This window comes from Centroberyx affinis, unplaced genomic scaffold (genome assembly GCF_046629955.1).
Source record: "Centroberyx affinis isolate AG114_WGS23_722 - 3 ecotype Tasmania unplaced genomic scaffold, CSIRO-AGI_Caff_v1 ptg003651l_1, whole genome shotgun sequence".
In the NCBI taxonomy this organism is placed as follows: domain Eukaryota; kingdom Metazoa; phylum Chordata; class Actinopteri; order Beryciformes; family Berycidae; genus Centroberyx; species Centroberyx affinis.
In genome coordinates, this window is record NW_027281556.1 from 85682 (window position 1) to 106013 (window position 20332).

General features: G+C 42.7%; 1 protein-coding gene across 1 annotated transcript in view; it reads right to left on the reverse strand.

Moving 5' to 3' along the window:
* LOC139661915 (astrotactin-1-like) overlaps window positions 1–20332 on the reverse strand; it is a gene marked incomplete at its 3' end in the record, with an annotated part of 174977 nt that overhangs the window by 56135 nt on the left and 98510 nt on the right. Inside the window, 4 exon segments of the mRNA XM_071540496.1 lie at window positions 1436–1586; window positions 11142–11279; window positions 14162–14236; window positions 18244–18328. Coding sequence (XP_071396597.1) covers window positions 1436–1586; window positions 11142–11279; window positions 14162–14236; window positions 18244–18328 — 449 coding nt within the window.

Consider the following 20332-nt stretch of genomic DNA (forward strand, 5'->3'; position numbering starts at 1 on the left):
ATGCAGTGCTGTGCATAATTTCTGGGCGGACCAATTAACTGTAGTAATTAACCATTACTAGCCACTAGCTGCTGCAGCAGATTGCACTGAAGCACCAATTCAATAACAAGCATCTCCAAAATGACACTTCACATCTCCAAGCAGAGACACAATGATAGGGGCCGAATGCTATAGCTAGCAGTCTATAAAATGTTATAAAATGGGTAAACTTTTTTTTTTTTTTTACTCAGCACCTTTAACTAATGCAGATGGAATTTTCTGCATCGTTCTAAGCCGGGTCTCAGATAAGAGCATTAGCGGAAATACTCGTTTGAAAAGTTCACCGCGGTAATGCAAATGTAATATCCTCAATTTATATGACATCTGGCCGCAGCAGAAATGCATAGAATGGGCGCCGCGGCCGGAAAAAAAGAAAATTAATGTGAAATCCGGTTTCTATCTCCCGTGCACAGAATACATTTACCATACATTTGATCTCATTTCGGTCTCGAGCAGCAAATGCACAAGATAGAGGCCGAATGATGAAAGAGCTGAGATCAATAAAGAGGCTGCTACTGCGTTTTACATGATTGTCCACAACGTTTCCTGCAAATTATTAATATATACTAATGTTTAACATGAAGGGACACGCATAACTGCTTGGAAATACATACCCACTGATCTATAAGTGAAACATTCTCGCATTAAAAAGCATCCTTTCGTGTCCTTGTTGAGACGTTTTAGAAGAGATAAGATGAAGCAAACCGGACTGCGTAAACAGCAACTCCCAAGCCCACCGGAAAAGGCTCTGCTCGAGTGCATCAAAGTACTTGAAAACAAATTAAATTGTTAGGGGGGATGGCGCCTGACAGCCCATCTATGGAGAGGGGGGATTTAGGAGAAGCAAAACACTAGCAGACGGTGCTAAGATTCTGCAAATAAGCAGAGCGGTTTTACCGGAGCCCCCAACAGATGGAAGAAGAAAACAAACCTGGCTGGTACATTTCCTGGTTGCTAAGTACCACCTGGTGGTAATGAATGTGTTGTCGTGTGTAAGACGCACATCGGACAAGGAGCGGAGTCAAATTGTCCACTCAGACACATTATGAGGTGTGGGTCTGCAAGTTGTCCCTGATATTACCATCTTAGTCTGCAGATATGCTCATAAATATTGATGAAAGCAGACAGAAACATCAAAAATACAGAATATTCATGATTTTTTTTCTTCATAGTCAGACAACAAAGGTTCCCGAGGCTTTTCAATGCTTTGATCTCATAATGCTAAAGGATGTATAGACGCTGTAACGTACACTGTAATATCCTTTGAATTTGAACTGTAGAAAGCATGAAGCGGGTTCCACTGCTGTTGCCAAGCTATGGCAGCTCACCTGTTCACATGCAGATAGATGTCCCGCGAGCACCTACAAAGGAGCCTGTGGAGAGAGAGAAGACTTACCACGCAGCCGGTGGAGTCCAGCTTGCGGTCGGCTATGCAGCGGAAGTTGCGGCTGCAGCCGCCGTTGTCTTTGGTGCAGTCCCTGACGGGCCCGAACGAGTCCAGCAGCACCTCCAGACTGTCAAAGGACGAACTGATCATCAACTCCTCTCTGCAGGGTGAGAAAGAGAAAAAAAAACGAGCAAAAAGCATAAAATGAGTGAACAAAAACTAGATCATTGTTCAGTTTTGTGCATCTGTGTGGTTTTTACTCTACTAGTAAAGACTGCTGGGGAAATGAGAATATTTTAAAGTTTGCAAAGTAGCTATTGCAATGTCAGGTTAGGTTTAGAGTTAGGGTTAGAATTAAAGCAGCACTAGGCAAGTTTTTTTTAATGTAAAAATACACCCGTCTTATCAGCCTAAACACAAAGTGGGGCTGCAGGAAATGTTCTTGTTGAACAAAAACAAAAACTCATTTCATTTCTTGTTATTTTATCAGATTTATTTTCCCTCTAGCCGTCTTTGCAGTGTCCTTCTGAGCTGTGTAGTCTGCATGTAATTGCCTCTTTGATAACCAGATGCAAAAAAACACAAACTTCACCTGCTACCATGGTGGGAATAACCGGGGAGCTAGGGGGAGCCAAATCCCCCTGAACGAGACAAAAGCTCCCCTGGAAATGACCAGAGTAGCTCCTGGTAGCTTTAATGTAGCGTTAACATTCAGATGTGTTCAGCGATGGGTCTGTAGTTGTACATTGTGTATTAAAAGAAAACTAACTGTTACTTAATGTTACTGCAGTTATCACCCAGTGGGCCACTTGGCGCCAGAGTGAGCAACTATATCGCTAGCTATTACATTTAGAGAAAAAAACTCACTTTCACTAAGTTTAAAAAAATTACAAAGAGAAAACAAATGGACATCAGAAAGATTTGGGCTAACTTACAACTTAAGCAAAAGTTTCTGACCACTAGAGGATGACAAAAACAACAACACATTTGTAAATAAACTCACAGCAAAGCCACTCGCCCACTGCACTATGGAGGCCAGCCAAGGACAAACATTGCAAAGCACTGTGTATAAAGGCTAACGGCTAAGCTAACTGTACCTACCGAAGTCTAGCCGGTTACCAGTCTCGCTTTGCCAGAACTTTCTCCCACTGAAGGTTACATGTCCCGCAATGACAAGTGAAGAGGCAGGTAGCAAGATTACTAGTTGAACAAGTTTACTGTTATGCAAACATTTTCATTGAGAGTCACTTCTAAACAGCGATGGAGGAGCCAAGCTAGTTTAAAAAAAACACTTGGTTAGCTAAGGGAGAGCGGGAGGAGCTTCGTTCTGGAGCGGAATTTGACAACAAGCTTTAGAAAAGAAGTGAAAACAGCAACACAGCTGCTGTGTGGATATTGGTTTATATCATTATGTCTCAATGAAATCTCCAGATAGCACACATTAGTTTCAGGACTGGTTATATGGTCTGATATCGCTTATTGCAGGTTTAAATGTGGTTGTTTATCTGTGTAGCGCCGTCTACATACAGTCAATATGGCTGTTAATCTGTTTAATGCTACCTGATAGGACATGTTTCTCAGTGTTGACATTGTCATATAGTGCATTCTATCTGTCAGCTGTCAGTCAGTATTGGTGTGAGCAGCACCGGTTTTGATCTTTTGTGGAGGATTGTGCGTGAAAATATTTGGTTGCCACTGTGTTTGGGCCTGCAATGATTATTTGTGTCTAAATGGATTCCCGAAATGAGTGAATTGGTGTCGTATTGCTGTATGCAGTCTGGAAGTTTCTGGTGCATAGACCAAAAAAATTCACTGTCAGTCCTCAGCTCACTGAAGCACACGCATGCGTATAGATGTAGTGGATCTTGCAGTGGGCTTTCACTGAAACATAGCAGACCCACCTGAAAGTCACAGTATAATTCGCACCCTGCCTGTTATGTTCTGATTATTATTATTACAGTATTAGTGGTAGTAGTATTAATACTGTGAGACTATGAATAGTGAAGGCAGGTCTCAACTTAGACAACTCCTAGGTCACTCCTGTTTGTTTTTTCCCCAGCATCCTTCTGTTGGAAGAGCATAACTGTTCCTTTATACCAGGAATGGAGTCAAATTTGCATGCAAACAAACAAAGAATACAATTTGTGTGTAGCTGTCAATACTATACAATTTACACTCATGTAAAATTGTTCAAGATGTTGCATTTCTCTACCTTATGTTTCAGTGTGTGCTAGTAATGTCAGAGTGGTGCTGTAACACGCTGCTCTGTGACACATTCTCTCCCACCTTGCTCTGCTTTTAAACAGCGCCTCAATGAAGAATTCTCTATTTTTGTAAATTACAAATACCTGCATTTTTAATTCATGATCCGTTTCATTATCATGACAAAAGCTGAGCTTTCAAAGCAACAATTGCTATGCAAAGTAGCAGACTCGTGAGATAAAAAGCACCATGGCTGTGTGTTCTATTGTTATAACTTTGCCCTGAGCAATCTCTTTTGTGTTTCCGTGAAATTTTTCTGTACCCCCTAAACACCTTGCAAGGTCAGTAAGCAGATCATCCAACTGAAGTATGTACTTGAGACTGGTGGTGATGAAGAACAAAGCAAAGCAGACTTTACAGTGTTTTTGTTATGGAATCTGAATCACCCGGCTGCTTCTGAAGAGGAATAGCGCTGGCGATGATAAACAAGAAATTCGGTAATAGCATTGCCATGAACCTTGCCTTGGGAGAGAAAATGATGACCTCTCAGGCTCTTGCAAAAATAAGTATTTTTTTTCCATCCAACACACTCTCTCAAAGTTGCGTATTGCCGCTTCGTCTTTGAAAAAAATAAAAATAAACGGGAGGTTTCCTTGCTTTTCACAGTCAAACTGATGTTATCTCACAAACCAATTTTTCTATTATAATTGTCCATTGCTTTGTTGTCATTTATTCAGAGGGGACCCATCGAACGGAGGTCTGGCAGATGATGAAACTCACTGAAATTGTAGAGAGCTAAATTATTTTGGAGTTGCAATTACAGTCAAGACACATCTGAAGATTGTGCACAATACAATTTACTATTGAATATCAAAAACTATCAAAAATAAAGACGCAAGTGGCCATTAGTAGGGTCCAGGCCTATGGGGCAATTGGGATTGTGATACGTTCTGTTGTCTCAGTAATGACAGAGATTTAAAAACCTATTTACCAAATTTGATTGCAACATGAAGCATTTAGGAATCTTTTAGCTGTCTGTTGCCTGACTAGTGGGGGAGATTTGAAACCTATCCACTAACTTTGGTTGCTTAAGGACTTACGGTCTCTGAGGTACAGATTGTTTCAGGGCAGAAAAAGAGGAAGAACAACACCACAATAGGGTTTCAGCCCTGCAGGCTTGAACCCATAAATATTTGCCTTCATTGCCATTAGAATTCAGTTAGCCTTTCCATAAAGTGTCCAACTGGAACCAGGCAGGTATCCAAGGGTTAAGTTAAGCAATTACACTGCTTTGATGACAGAGACATGGTATGAGTCTGCAAATTGGAAAATTAGTTCCACCAAAAGAAAAGGTCTTTTATTATGTTACAAATACATTTCTTTCTGAGCCAAAAAAATCCCAGCCCCATACAGTTTAGATTTTGATGGAATACTGCACATTTGAAATGAATGGCCAATAAGTACTACCTGTTTATATCTACCATTTTGTCTGAGGCAGCTGTCTGCAGTTGAAAGAGGCAATAAATGTAAGCCTCAATTATGGGCACCATTAACATGGACAACTAAGCAATGGGAGGGTCAAGTATAAATGAATGTCAAAACGAGCAGAATGAAGAACCATTCATTCTAACCATTTGCGACTGAAAAGTTCAGTCTATCAAGGCTTAATTGCCCAGTTAGAACCTGCAATTTACTTTGCATTAGCTTCTTATTCAATTCCAGGGGAGAAGTGAAAGTTTCCGTCAACAATGAGCAGGACAACAAAACTGTGCTGCAAGAATTTCAATTCAAACAGTCTCTCTGCAGATAAGTTCGCCTTGATGTGTGTCCCTTATTTGATATTTAAATTAAGCTGTAAGAACGCAATCATTTCCTTTCAATTCTCTTTCACAAAGCCTGAAAGGAGAGGAGAAATCAAATATATTGAATGCTCAATCTGTCATTTTGTCTCGCGATTGATATATTTTAAGAGTCAAATCATCAAAAAAACATGAGAAAAACACAAGTAAAATAATAGATGTGAGTTGCAGCTACCGAGAAGTCTGATCCTCTACCGGAAAAAAAACCCCAAACAACTTTTTGAAGGATGCTACTAAAGCACAAGTAAATACATTAAGAAAACAAAAGCCAAGGCTGATACTTGATTCAGTCTTTTTCACTGCCATGAAGTCGGCTAATCGAGGGAGTGGAGATCACAGCCCGTTTCTATTTGTGCTCCTGCCAGGGAGCAAGACACAGTGACAAATGATTATCAAACATGGGGGAACGCGGCTCAAAAGCAGAGTAAATCAGCGGCTTCAAGAAGGTGGTAGCGGTGTTCCTCGCGGCCCCCGAGGGGAAGCTGAAGAGAGCATTCATCAGATCATAGATCAGAAGGAAATGAGTTATTTACACGGCGTCTTGAAGAAGGCTGCCAAATGAAAATAAAATATTGAAAAAGAAGGGGGAATAGCAACGGGTAAACATACAGTAGGAGGGAAGCAACGGCAGAATCATGCCCAGAACCGCATGGGCTGACGAGGAATATGATGAGCTTGAGTGACTGTAGAGTCTGAGATGATCGTTTGGTAACAAAAAAAAGCTGTGGTCCTACTGCAAGTAGAAAGCAAAGTGCAGTACAGGGTTCTAATACCTTTGTACCCATTACATTTCTGTGACTACTCTAAAACACATTGCACAATTTCCAAGACCAATATTTGTCACGGCATACAGAGTTGCCAGAACAGTGAAAAAACTGTAAAAAAAAAAAAGTACAGCGAGGCGAAAAGCCAAGCAACCAAGGTAAGTTCCAAAACGAGACTGAATCTGTTGGCTTCCACCCATTGGCGAGTATTGAAGGCGAGGATGGGGATGATGAGCTGCTGATGGGATTTGGCCTGTTTTCTGTTGGACAGGTAGGTGCCATGAGCTTAGCTATCAGCGTTTCTGCTACAACGGCGCTACGCTAACGTTAGCTAGCTGCCAGCTCACGATATACACGCTAGCTCTGACCAGAACTCCAGTTACTCTGTATTAGAGTTCTGGACCACTACTGTAGCCAGCAAGGCTTTTAGATAAAAAAGGATTCAGCAGTGGTTTTGGTTGCAGGCGGACACACCCGCTGCCAAAAGGTTGACGCCCAGAAACGTCCCGAACATTCAGAAAGAAGAAAATCCAGGCAGAAGGCAGCAGGCTCTCTGCAGACACACACACTGTCACAGACTACCAATGGGCCAGAAGTCATGATTGAGCGGGATCATTTTTGGATGAGTCCATGCTATTTCAAGGGGGAAAATCCTGCTCAGTATGCCTTTAAGCTTGGGGGAAAATAAAGGTCAAGTTGTCACACAGAGGATGTCGCAACTTGTCCCTGCTTCCCCTCCCTGGCGTCGCTCCACATGCGTTTGCTTTCTCTTTTGCTTTACTAAAGAGGATAAATATGTTGTAAGTGACTTTTGCATTGGCATTTCACTCCGCAATACAGCTAGATTTCCCACCAAATCCAGTCCAGTTATATACAATGTAAAATGCAGTGTCTACATGGCTGGTCCCAGTTATTATACTAATGTCTCAAAATGAATGTGGAAATGATTTATTGATGTTAAAATGCTACGTGCAGCACCTTTAAAACACACTGTTTGATATATCCTGCATGATTAATATCATATTTTGTATGTCCAGCATTATGAGCGGTATTGTGTGCGGCCGGTTCCTCGCCTGACATTTGATGAATGGACAAAGAGACTCGGTGCCATTTTTCTCACACTCGCGTTCAGCATTGTGAGAAAAAAGTTGAATGGCTCCCAGACTATTACAATGTGTCCCCGAGGGAGGAAAAGAAAAAATCTCCATGTCTGAAAATTAATCAACTTCTGTAAGAGACAAATTAATCAAATGAAATTCTGCCCTTTTGTTAACGGTATTCATGTTCTTTCAGCACAAAGTCATCCTCCGACTGAGCTTGGGTTCATGATTTTCACTTTTTTTTTCACGGCCGTCCTTTCAGATCTCTCCGTTTTATGGAAATATGCAGAACAATGTTGTGACAAAAACGTATAATGTTACATCCATCCCTTATATATGTATCAAATTCTCTGATTAATCGGTCCTGCTCTCTCAAATCCATAATTTCTTACATTTGTCTTCACATTATATCTAATAAATGAAAGGAGAAATACAGTATGGCACTCTTTGCACTGTATGAGGCATTGCTGCATGGTTACGAGATGTTCTTGTGTAATCCCTACAATTGGTTTGTGACCTCAGATGCCTCCTACAGAATGTGGTTTCGACTATAATTAATTCAAGCAGGAGATAAACCACTGACAATAACAGTATGTGGGATGCAGATTATAGAATAACATGTTTCACTAACTCTGTGCTGGCTCCTATCATTTATTCCCCAAAATGTAACTGTAAAGAATCACAAAATGACATTGCTCATTATGCTCCTGTAATGCTATTAGTTTTATATTCTATATTTTATTTCTCTCTTACTGTGTCATTATTTTGTGTCTAAGCAACTATATTTGCTTATGTAAAGATGTTTTCAAACTGTTTGCCTGAGCATCTGTAGTCATAATGTTTCCGCTCTTCTTTACTATGATCAGCATAAATAGCGCATAAATAAATGATTCTAAGATAAATGTCCCAGTGACCAAAGGGCTTTATTGATTCATAGCGTATATGCACAATAATGAGAGATCCCAAAAGGCTGGGGAAACATCGAAAGAAGGAAACATGCATATTTAAAACTCATTACTTAGATTAAATGCCCTTTCCATCACATAGTGTACTTTTCTAAACAAATGCGGCAGTGTATTGCTTAATAAATGAGGCTTAAGGTGTACAGTCGTGAAATCTTTCATCTTGATGGTCTGAGAGAGTTATCTACTCCCTTTGGTGGAGGTGAAACCCACTTAGCATGGCTTTACCCACATAATTACCGCCACCTCCCCCACCACCTTAACAACTGCTGTGAGGGATGACGGCCCCCGCTACTCTACTTCCAGCGGTAGGTAACTCTTTGACCTAATATCTGAGAAAATCGGTACAGTCTGGTGGGGAGAATGAAAATCCAATGGCGAGGCGAATCCATCTTGCGAAGAGCACCCAAGGGTGAAACTCAAGGCTTGGGATGGTCTAATTTTAGGCTTAAAGTAATAACCTGTGACATTATCATAAATAAATGTCCGTTTTGCTGCTCTCTATTGCCGACTGATATAACACAACGGAGAATCAATCTATATCCAGTTCATGAAAGCTTTTACATTTACTGTTCTAAACACCTGGTCTCTGGTAGATCTTTCCTGGGAAAAATCCTCTGCTGCACAAAAAGTGAAGCGTTTTACGGTTCCGGTTTGTTTGTAATAAACAGAAGAAGAACTGAGTAGTTGAGCATGAGCAGTGATAGCCACCGTGACTGAACAGACAAAGAAAAGAGAAACTCAAACTGCATCAACAGAAAATCCAAGGAAAAAGACGTCACAGTACTGGACACACTGTTTGATTGACAGGTGATCTCTGGGAAGAGCAGTCCAGAAACACCACAGCAACGAGGCTGAGCACCCAAGATGAGTTGTATGAAAATGTCAGAAATTAGTACTTTAATATTGAAATGTAATCTGTAATGTCATGTGATCGATAATCAATTCACACGGGATAAGAAAACTGTAATCTGTCTCAAATGTACAGAGCGGAGTGGCTAGGCAGCCTTGCATCAGACACTCGTCACACACTTAATTTCTGCAGCTGACCTTTCCCTTATTACTGGTCATAATGGACACACTGTACATTAAGCTTACAATCTTCATTGCTAGCTGATTGCTCGGACATAATGGGGGCTAATAGGAGACATTATGCCTGTGAAAAGTCTACTGTGAGAAACCTTAAACGTTCCACTTGATGATTAGCTTGAAAAAATAATACAGCTGCCTCATACAGTATGCAGGCTACTGTAAGCTTTAGGCACTTAAACTACCTGTTACAAGTAGTTTTTTTTTACAAGTTTTTCCTCATTGATTTTAGTTGGTGTAGGCCTCCATGCTGACAGGAAACCAGAACTCTCCTGGTGTAAAATGTCGACTGAAACGCAAAAAAAAAAAATTGGAGGATATTAATTTGGGCTGGACTAATTTTACCTGACATAATTTTCACAGAGCAAATAACCGTAGGCAAGGGGCCAGGATCTGATGCGGCTGTGCACAGTCCGTAAAAGTTGTTGAGAAGGCAAATTATAAAATCAAAGACCTGTTCCAGTAATAATTACATTACCCCACCTCCTCCTCCTTCTGCTGAACTAATCCCGTCTAAATAGACTTTATGCAACCACATAATGCCGCCTAAACCAGCTGGAGTCACAGTAATTCTTTTGGTGATTCATAATGCTGAGCACTAAGCAATGTAGGTTCAGCAGCAGACCAAGTACCTACATCTTGCATCCGCCTGGTTATGAATAGACAGTCCTACAGTGCCATCTTTATGCCTGTGGTCTCTGTGGTTTATGTGGTCTATTGGAATGACATCAGAAGTCAAATATAAAGTATAACATTATATAACGCTGGCCTCTGAACTGCTGGCTGTGGTTTTTTAAGTCATTAAATCATGGTGCCACAGTATAAATGCGTCTTTTACTGGAGTCTTTTATGGAGTCTTTTACTTTATTCAAACAAATGAATACGGTACTGTCAATAAGACTGCAGAGGGAAAGAAGGAAAAACAAAGAAAATCAACATAAGCTGGAACTAAATGCCAATACAATCTTACACAGTCAATGGTAAACACAAATGTCAGCGGCCCATTCCGATCTCGTTAGCTATTGCTGGAGGATACAGTTCCATAGATTTTGTTGTGGCGCTGCTGTCAGCTGAGTCCAGTTGAATATTGCAGCGTCGCCTTGGCCCAGTTCCGCCCCAGACCAAAAGCGCTCACTGCCCACGGAGCGGCTTTCCTTTCCGAGGAATTATGAACCATTTAACAATTCAATTCAAGCGTTTTTTTTTACGGCTTTGCATCGCCAACTAATTCTTTTATCTTTTCTCTTTGCGTTGCTACATAATTGATTTTGTGCCGGACCTCAGAGTTTCATTACTCTCTCGAATCACGACCGCCGAGACCTCGCTGCGTCTGGCATCAAGCTCTCCGGGCTGTTAAAGCTCGCTGCGACGATGGTAAATAAAAGAGAAATGCTGATTAAATGCGAATAAACAATAGTTATAGGTGCAAAGAGTCAACAGCCACATTCTGGGTTAATGAGAGATCAAAAAAATGTCTTGATCATGAAAAAAAACGTGGTTGGGAACTCTATCTCTGGAAAAACTAAGAGTGGAGAGAAACTCCTAATATGTCAGTGCAGAAGCTACAAGAAACTTTAGTGCAGTTCTGTTTGGTGCAACGGTCAGCGAAATCCTACCGCGCCCCACCGCCTTATGAAACCTCTTTTTATTCCTTTCCCCCGGTTCCCCTCGCCGCTTCTCCGAAACGGTCCCGCCTGGAAGAAAAGTAATCAACGCATAGGAGTAAAAGCGCCTCTCACCGTACGTCCACGGCGTCCTCCATGACCGTCATGTCCGTCTTGCACTTGGCCGAGGGGTTGATGGCCAGCTCGGCGGGCGGGATGACGAAGCTTTTGCTCAGCGGCAGCCACATGCCTTCGCCCAAGGTGTAGGTGAACCTGCGGGGGGGGGGGGGGGAGACGGGATTGTGTGAGAGAGGAGAATTAAGGTGAAGGGGCTTGGCTTGTGTCTGCCAAAGAAGGGGGGGGGGGAAGATTTTGAAGCAAGGTATACTACAGTGTGTCAGCGGAATATGAGTGTCAACAGAAACAAAAAAAAACAGTGTCATTACAGAGAGAAAGACATTGTACCTGCAGTAGAGAACGCCTAGTTTTCCTGCGGTCCAAACACAACCATATCTCGCAAAAATAACTACAGCGGAACGATTTCGCTGAATTAATGATTTGGTACAATGGTGTCAAGTCCCACTAAAGTTATCCTTTTTTTTGCAGTTCTGGAACAGAAGGACTGTGTTGTAATGGACTAAATGCATACTAAATGTGGAACCCAGACAAAAGGGCCAATAACATTTCCTCCAGAGAGAACGCAGGGCTATAAATCTGTAAACAACAGATGTCCGGAACAAGGACTCTAAAACAATTCTTTATTTGCGAGTCATTGGATATCATCAATCTTTAAACACGCCGCAGATGAAACGTAATACTTTAAACTTTAAGTTAAACAGCGCACGCTGATTAGCATCAAATGCATTATTAGCGGCCCATGAATTATGCATGCGTACTTGTAGTACAAAAGAGGGAACTTGTTGATTAAATTGTTAACCGTTTTTCTGCAGACTAAACACATTCCCTCATTCACATTGTTCAATTTGCATTTAATAAAATGCTAACTTAGCATAAGGAAAGGGCAGTGGATCGCGGGGACTGCATGCATTACCAGTCGCTTTAAGCGCAGAGTGATTAAACCTCTGTAAAAATGGAACGCTTAATTGCATCCGTCCAATTACTCCCCTTGTTTAAGAACTCGAGTGTGTTCAAACTCCTGCTGTCCCTCCATTCACCGGAATATAATGCACTGGGTTCCGGCAAGTGATTGCGGGGTCGCGAGTCTATTGAAAGTGTATTATTCCCATATTATTTCTCAGGAAGCCATTGCCACTAGTCTCATAAGTCTTTTCGCCATTCCAACCCCGGCTATTACGGGGCCCAGTGCAGCAGAGGAGTGCTCAAATTCCCTGTGATGCAGTATGACGTATGCGGGTGACCAAAGTACAAATTAGCAGCCACTTAACAAGCGCTCCTTTATAATAGACACCTGGGGACGAGTATGCCGCTATATGACTTAACTGCATCGTCCTCGGAGAGAACGGCGGTGGAAAACAGTAAGAGCTCCCACGGGAAAGCGGCCGTAGAGTGGAAAACATGTTTGCAGTGCTCGGTGTAACTCCTGGCTACTAATACAGTGTGAATGGCAAACACTGCTGATTCCCAGCATTTATCTCCACCTCCTCCAGCGCCAGTGAAGTCGCACTTGCATTTTTTTTATATTTTGCTTTATTTCATTTTACTCTCTATACCGGCACGATTCTAATTGCCTCATTTGCCTCTGTGTTCAGTGGTAATATCTGCTTAAGCAAATAAGCTGATGGCTGGCCCTCCGAGCGCTCATTGATATTCAAGGTCCCCCCCCCCCCCCGACGTTTTGGAGCTGCCTGGCAAAGTTCAAAGCGGAGAGAGCAGCCGAAACATTTAAATTAGGACGGATGGCTGTGTGGGGGAGCAAGTTGGGAGGGACAAAGAGACTTTAAACAGGCGCGGCTGGACGGAGTACGGAGAGAAGGTTCTCGTTACCGGGGACACGTTACCGGGGCACGGAGGCGGCGTTTTAACGGGCCGTGAGAGCGGGGGCCGCGTGAACCGTGCGAGTGTTCCTTTTATCGGAAGCGGCGGCGTAACGTAATAATCAGCCTTTTTTTTTGTTGTTTTCGCCGCCCCGCTATTGTCTTGAAAGGGTAGGGCTCGGGAAGTGGTGGAGCGGGGAGCGGCTTTCCCCCCCCCCCTTATCTCCAGTCATTGAGTGAATCAATTTGGGAGGAGAGGCAGATAGCGGCGTCGCTAGCTACCTGTATCGGAGGCTTGTTTATCTTGTACGCACAGCCAAACGGCAAACCAATGGACGGGGAGAACAGAGGCATTCCGCCAACGGTATGTTCTCTCTTCTGTGCGTATTTACTCAGAGAGAGGCAATGACGGGGATGACTGACTGAAAAAACTGGAGGAGACTGTAATATTCAATTTCGCTCATTCCTGACGAAGTGAAACCCCGACAATTGAAATGTTTGCTTGAGCGAAGTAATAGGATAAAGCTTATTTAACAAAAGAAACATCAAACGCAGGCGAAGATGGGTTTTTAATTACACATACCCTGAAGGAAATTGTAAAAAAATAAATAGAATATAGAAATAGATGACAAACAGCATAGTAAATACAAACGACTGCGTATTATCTTCACGATTATGCAGAGAGCGGTGGGGCTGTTGCAGTAATAAGCATTGTAATTAAAATAAGAAAGACTGGCACTGATTGTTAGTCCAAACTACAGTATGCCTTGCATTGGAAACTGACTAATCATTTCTAATCAATTTCACTCAACTGCTTTCCATCAACAGGCCCCGGGAGGTGTGTGTATCTCTAACGCTGGAGTCTGGAGACTTTGACTTGTCAGCATCACACAACGCTGAGTATCTGACCGGAGAGCCTTGGAGGGAGAGAAGATGAACTGGCTCTGCCTTTCCAGGTTGAAAATCTAATCTCTCACTCCATTACATGGCACCTTTAAAACTGACAGCCTGAGCCGCCGCGGACGGCCGCGCTGCACCCTGAACCCGCTGCATCCCTTAATCATGAGAGGGAGAGAGGCGCACGGAGCGAGCAAGAGAAGTATATGGACAAAAGAGAGACATTTAAATCTCTGCCTGGTATGACCGCATTACACCACGGAAAATCTGGCCAGATGGAACAAAGTTTTGTCAAGTTCTTACCTGAAAATGCGATCAGAGGGTTGTTCTCCCATCACAAGATCAAACCCGCGCTGGAAAATGGTGTAAGGCCAGGGACTGGCATGAAAAAAACAGGATAGATCAGAGAGAGAGAGAGAGAGAGAGAGAGCAACAGACAAAAAAGAGAGAGAACAAAACTTTGTGTTAAAATCAAAGGGAAAGGACCTTTAAATTTTTCAGCGCACCCCGTTCTCCCCTAAATCTAAATGCCCTAAAATCCCGAGCCGTGTCGCTCCCGCCTTCCAGTGAGCCCCCGCAAATCAAAACCAGCATTAGGATGTGTACTGTGTGTAAACATGCTGATTGAAAAATGTGTTCCCCAGCAGCTGACATGGCAATGTGACTTTGGCTCATATCTATTTACCAGTGGCGGGGATAAGAGATGATGACAGGATGAGACGGAACGGGAGAAAGAGACAGAGTGAGAGAGAGAGAGAGTAGAGAGAGAGGGGGGAAGAGACAGATGCCAAGAGGCGAGAGAGAGAGAGAGAGAGAGAATGATGGAGATTAATGGGGAGTGGCAGCTCGGAGACTAAACAGTCTGCGGAGTGAGAGAGTAAGGAGGAGAAGTGACAGGGCCCTGATGTCACTCTGAGCGAACTCCTACTCCTACTGTAAGCAAAAAGCGCATCTAGGGAGAGAGGGTGGCGGCTTTCCATACCAGAGGCTCTGGTCATTAAACATTTAAGTCACCCCGGGATGCCCGCTCTGTCACCGGCTGACAGGGAGACAGGGAAAGCACCGGGGAAATGAGCTACGGGGGGGCTGGTGGTGAGAAACCGCTTGATGTCTCAAAATTGTAGACAAAAAGAATACAAAATAAAATGCTTTAAATTTTAAACTCGCACTGAACCCGGTGTGGGATACAGTCAGAATAAAGGGAACCGGGCATGTTCTGGTTGGTCAGTCAGGCTGAAAGTCGTCTCTGCGCAAGTTCATCACTAATCTACATTTTCCCTTGAGCTGTTGTTGCTTCTTTGGAAAGAGCTAACTGGCAGATAAGAGGTAAGCTATCGTCGTTTCATTTAGTTTATCGTTAAGTGTGTGCTCGCTTCTATGCACCGTGGACTGTAAAAAAAAAAAGTAGTGAGTGTGACGTCACCCATAGTTTTCTGTGGGCCGTTTTCAAGCCTAAAGATTGGGTTTACGGTCGCCGCCATGTTGACATTTTTTGGAGCCTGAGGGTTGTATGAAAAGCCGCCTGCTATTGGCCTGCAACCGGCAATCACTAGGTAAACTCCATTATATCCAGTTAATGACACAATTATTTAGAAAATCGCCATACGGACACACATTAGAAGAAGTGAAATTAGGTACTGAGACCATAACCTCTTGCTGAAATATTTATTAACTTTATATTTTGAGTGAGAAAATTGACCTGTGGTTCTGGCTGCTTGGTATGCACGGATGTATGGATGTATTAAGGTTTGGATTACATTAAGGGTCATAGCTTATATAGCGGCATCCGATGCACAAGTGCACGTGTGTGTTCAGGTTTGTTGGCACCAGCTGAAGCCGAGTGACTGAATCCGCCAATGTTGAAAGTCTACTATATGTGTACGTTCAGAGTGCTCCAATCCAGTTTCCACGCCACAGCACCTGTTTTAGGGCACAGGGCATTGCCCAAGAGCCTGAAAATGTTGCCCTACGTCTCATTGACTTTCAACAGGGAGGAAGTATCTTCTGGAATCTGTGGGAAAAGAGGCTCCAGTATCATTTACGGACATGGGTCGAAGGTTTCAGACAGACTATGTTCCCCACAGGCTGCATTCGCGGTCCGGCTAAACTAGGCTTGCCGAGTCTTGTTGGGTATCATTCACCTAGGGCCTGACTCAGACCTTGACTCTAGTGCTGTGCAGCGGTATTTAAATTGTTTCCCAAGTGCGCACTGCATTCCACCGCATAAGACCCTGGAGTTACATGCGCGGTTTCGCGGCCTCCTACAAGATGTGTTCTTGCGGCCATGAATATGTAAATCAAGCTGTGTCCACCTTCGCATTACGATAAATGGATTCTGACTCAAACTTTCGGTCCATTAGTATGCACTTCTCCTCGTGCACCCACAACCCTGCAAGATGTCTGGTGCTCCCATCGGTGTCCTGATGTAAGACGAGAAATCTGCACACTAATCAATGCCAAAGTCAACAAATGTGATATGAATTATTCAATCACAAAACTTGAAGCAATAACTAGAAACATTAAAATTAAATAAATCAATAATAAAAAAAAAAAAAAAAAAAAAAAAAAAACATCATAATGATCTCAGTCCACTAAATCCTTGATTGAGTGCTCGGAATATGCTTTTAAGCACAGACCGTCTCCCCTCGCGCCTTATTCCCACACTCACTCAGATACGTTCACGCGCAGCTTCATCTCACACACGAGTCAGTTGAATTTTTAAAGGTTCATCAAAAGAGACGGCGCTACCGAGGCACACGGAGGGTGCCGAAAAATCATTTAAATGTGCTGGAGTTTAACAGACGCCTTTTGCATCCGGCATTGGCGCACGGATAAGGCCTCGATCATTGAGGTTCGGTGCCTTTTGAATAATGATTCGCAGACTCAGATCACATTATACCACCAAGTACCGTGGGTGCATGCGTTTGTGGTACAGGTGGCCTTGCGCTGTAGGTCCATAACACATTTCTTGTCTGATGTGAGGAGCAGCTTCTAGGATGGCAGCCTATCCACAAACCGCGAGTGGTCACCCAGTGGTTGGCGCTATGGCAATGGTGTTAGCCAAATGTCAAGGACTTTTCAACAACCAGATGTGAACCCAATTAAGCACTTTTATGAGTTTCTGGGACAGCGTCTGAACCAGCGTCTGAACCAGCGTTTTTCGATGCCAAAATATATCACGTCATCACTTGGAAGCGTTATTCTAATATATGATAAGTAGCGACCTTGCACCCAAAGAGATGAGCAGACAGAAAAACCATGCCAGGAAAAACCAACACCATTACCGAACCGCCACCACTGAAGGACATCTGCTCATGTTTACTGTAAAACTTCCAATAATGGCCAGGGCCTTTATTTACTTCAACAAAGGAGAGCAGGCTATTACTTCTTTTGGCATTTCCACAGTATCCAGTCAGCCTAGAAGTGATAAAATGTACCACTTTTCGCTATTCTGTAATTCTAATGCTCAAATTAATACAAATGCCTTTTTAGGCCAAGAGCCTAAAATTGTTACTGGTATAGGCAATTGATGTCAGATAGAATTACAACTACTACTGATAATAATAATACTAATCCTACTAATAGCAAAATAATAATGAATATCTGGCTGAAATAATCACACAAAATAATTAACAACTTTAGGTAAAATACTGGTAGGTTGGTAGAACATACTGGTCACCCGTCTTGCAAACAAAGCATCAAAGCATCAAAACAGAATGAGACAAACCTCTCTGTCATGTACTGACTAAAAAACAGCAGCAATGCTGTAACAGCAATCCAAGCAGCAGAGTTATGTTGGGCAATAAATTTCAAGGCTTTCTCGCCAATATCTGTATTTATGGCAACAAGATAAACATGGCAGCGTATTCTACTACTAGTGTCTCTTTCTGGTGATATATTTTGTGATATTTTAGTAACTTTAATGCTATTACAGGCTATAAATATTGTGTGGATTTAAACATCTTTATGGCGATTCTTACTTTTTTTTTTTTTTTTTAACCCAGTTTTTATCACAGACCTGTCTCTTGATTTACATAAAACATGAAATAAATTGAGATTACCTTTAATGTACTGTACAGACACCTACACCAATATCCATCAGTGACCCAATAACAATGTGATGAGCATTACTCTACAGTGGCAAAGTATATAACTAATTAGTTTCTTATGTATCTGTGGAGGTTTCAGCAGTGCTTTCCATGTATTTTTTATGTGACACAGAATTTTAATTGCCATTTTGCAACCTCACATTTCTTATTTTTCCAAAGCAAATCAATGGCCTTGTTTAATAAAGAGGGTTCTCTTGGCATGTTTTTTTTTCCTATGATGTTTTGTCCTGGTAATGAGTTATCATAAGCTATTATGGGGTGATTATCATAACTTACCCTTGATTGGGCCCCCACTCGTTGCGGATGCAGAGGTGCTTGTGGACTGGATCCTTCATGTAGCCATCTAGGCAAAGGCATTCACCTACACACAGAAACACAAGGCAGTGACACCGGGAGGTCATTTCAACTCGTGTTCATTAAAGTATGACTAAAGCAATTGTGCTCTTAATCATCTCTCTTTTTCAATGATCCAGTCAATCCATATATTTTTGGCCAGCAATACCTCACTCAAGTTATCCAGCAGTAGCACTTTTATTCTGCTCTCTCTCAGTACAACAGCATTGTTCTAAAAATAACCTGGCCAATGGCAGCTAATGAATGTGATGGCGCTCCACCGGCCTCCCTAGTGTGAATCATGACAGCGGATGAAGGTTTTCTGACATCCTTGATAAGGACACTATGTGCCAAACATTGGTTCACTGACACACTGCAGGAACACGGAAACCTTGTGACTGCATTATTATTTTTTTTGGTAAATTTTTTTTATCTAATTGAAAGTTGACACAGTCGTTCTGCACAGAAAGCTTCCTGGCCCTGAAGCCCAATCATTCTGAAAACGGGTATGAACAAGGACTCCTCAAGCAAAACTTCCAAAAGCCTTTCGTTCACAGCAGGTTCAGAGGAGCATGTTAAAAAGAATCGGATGAAGCACTTGCGCGCTAGTTCCCGGTGAAGGCCACAGCATGTCCTGAACATGTTGGAGTTGTTTTTAATATGTTCTTTGGAGCCTGGCACCCAATAAATTATTTTGAAATTTTTTGCTTGAAGAGTGCCTTGGAATTCCTTTTTTTCACTCAGCGACTCCAAACCAAAACAACTCCTTCAACAAACACTTCCACACATCCAAAACAAAACTGAAGCACCCTCAATCCTCTCTTCTTTGAATTACAGAATATACGTATGCTTTAACTGATTCCTTTTTTCCGGAGATGCGGCGGTTTCAACCGACGGGGGTGAAAACAGGGCTGCTCTGAGGAGCGTGTCAATGTCTTTCTTCCCATTTAAGTTTCACAATCCCTCTAAACCTCATTAGCATAAACCTCAAAGTTGCTCGAGTCGACACGGCCTGTGGGGGGAGATGCATTGGTTCACCTGCCAAGGTAAATTACCGCTGTATTTCAAGGGATATTTAAAGAGACAGAATGAGGTCTGCGCAGTTAGCCCGATAAGTTTCAAAAATATGCTAAATGAATTGCACAGTATGAAAGACTGCAAGACGCCCTAAGAGCAAATATTGAAGTTAATTTCGACTCATTATTCCAAACATCTAGACTTAATAGACTCAGTTCATATAAGCCTTTTTTCACAGTTATCTGGCTAATCCTGCTGATTGAATACACCCCCCATCCCCCCTCCCCACCCCCCCAATGGGAAGTGATTAGGACAGTGATTAGTCTCTATTTAATGAATATGGAGACTTGGCACTGCGATTATTTGCCGAAGACAGGCTTGACAGGCTCAACTGGGCCCGGCTTTCCAAAAAAAGCACCTTTGTTGCACTAAGGACCTCGATAGACAAGCAACATTTCAGGGCAACGGCCAATAGGATCGCACGCAACACCGCTCATCCGCACTGCCTCGAAATCGTGGCATTGAGATAATTCCCCATTTGTGAGCCGTTGGACATTTTAGATTAAGGCAATTTGGTGCTGAATCCTGGCCCTGTCCGCGCTGCGCTCTGCCATCCTCCAGATAAGTGAAGCTTTTTAGCGAGGAACGCCGGAGCGTCAGCTTTTTGTTCTGCTGTCAGCTCTCAGGAGGGATGCCGGCCTTGACATCGCTCAGTAAGATTGATGGGGACTCACCTTTGGTTTTAGAAGGTTACTCTAGGGTGACATGTACAACATGCTGTGCTCATGTTCTGAAGGGGACAAATGAAGGGGAGAGGCCCTGGGCTTTCATGCACCTCTGTTAATGGGAAAGGTCAACTGTCAGTGACTGGCAGGCTAAGGGAAATCCTATTGACTCGTTTTTGCTCTTCATACTACTTGAATCGAAAAGAAATGGCCTCAGCAGTCTGTGCATTGAAGTAGCATTTAAAACTATTTTTAGCTGAGTCCAAGTCAATTCCAAGCTCAGGCCCAGT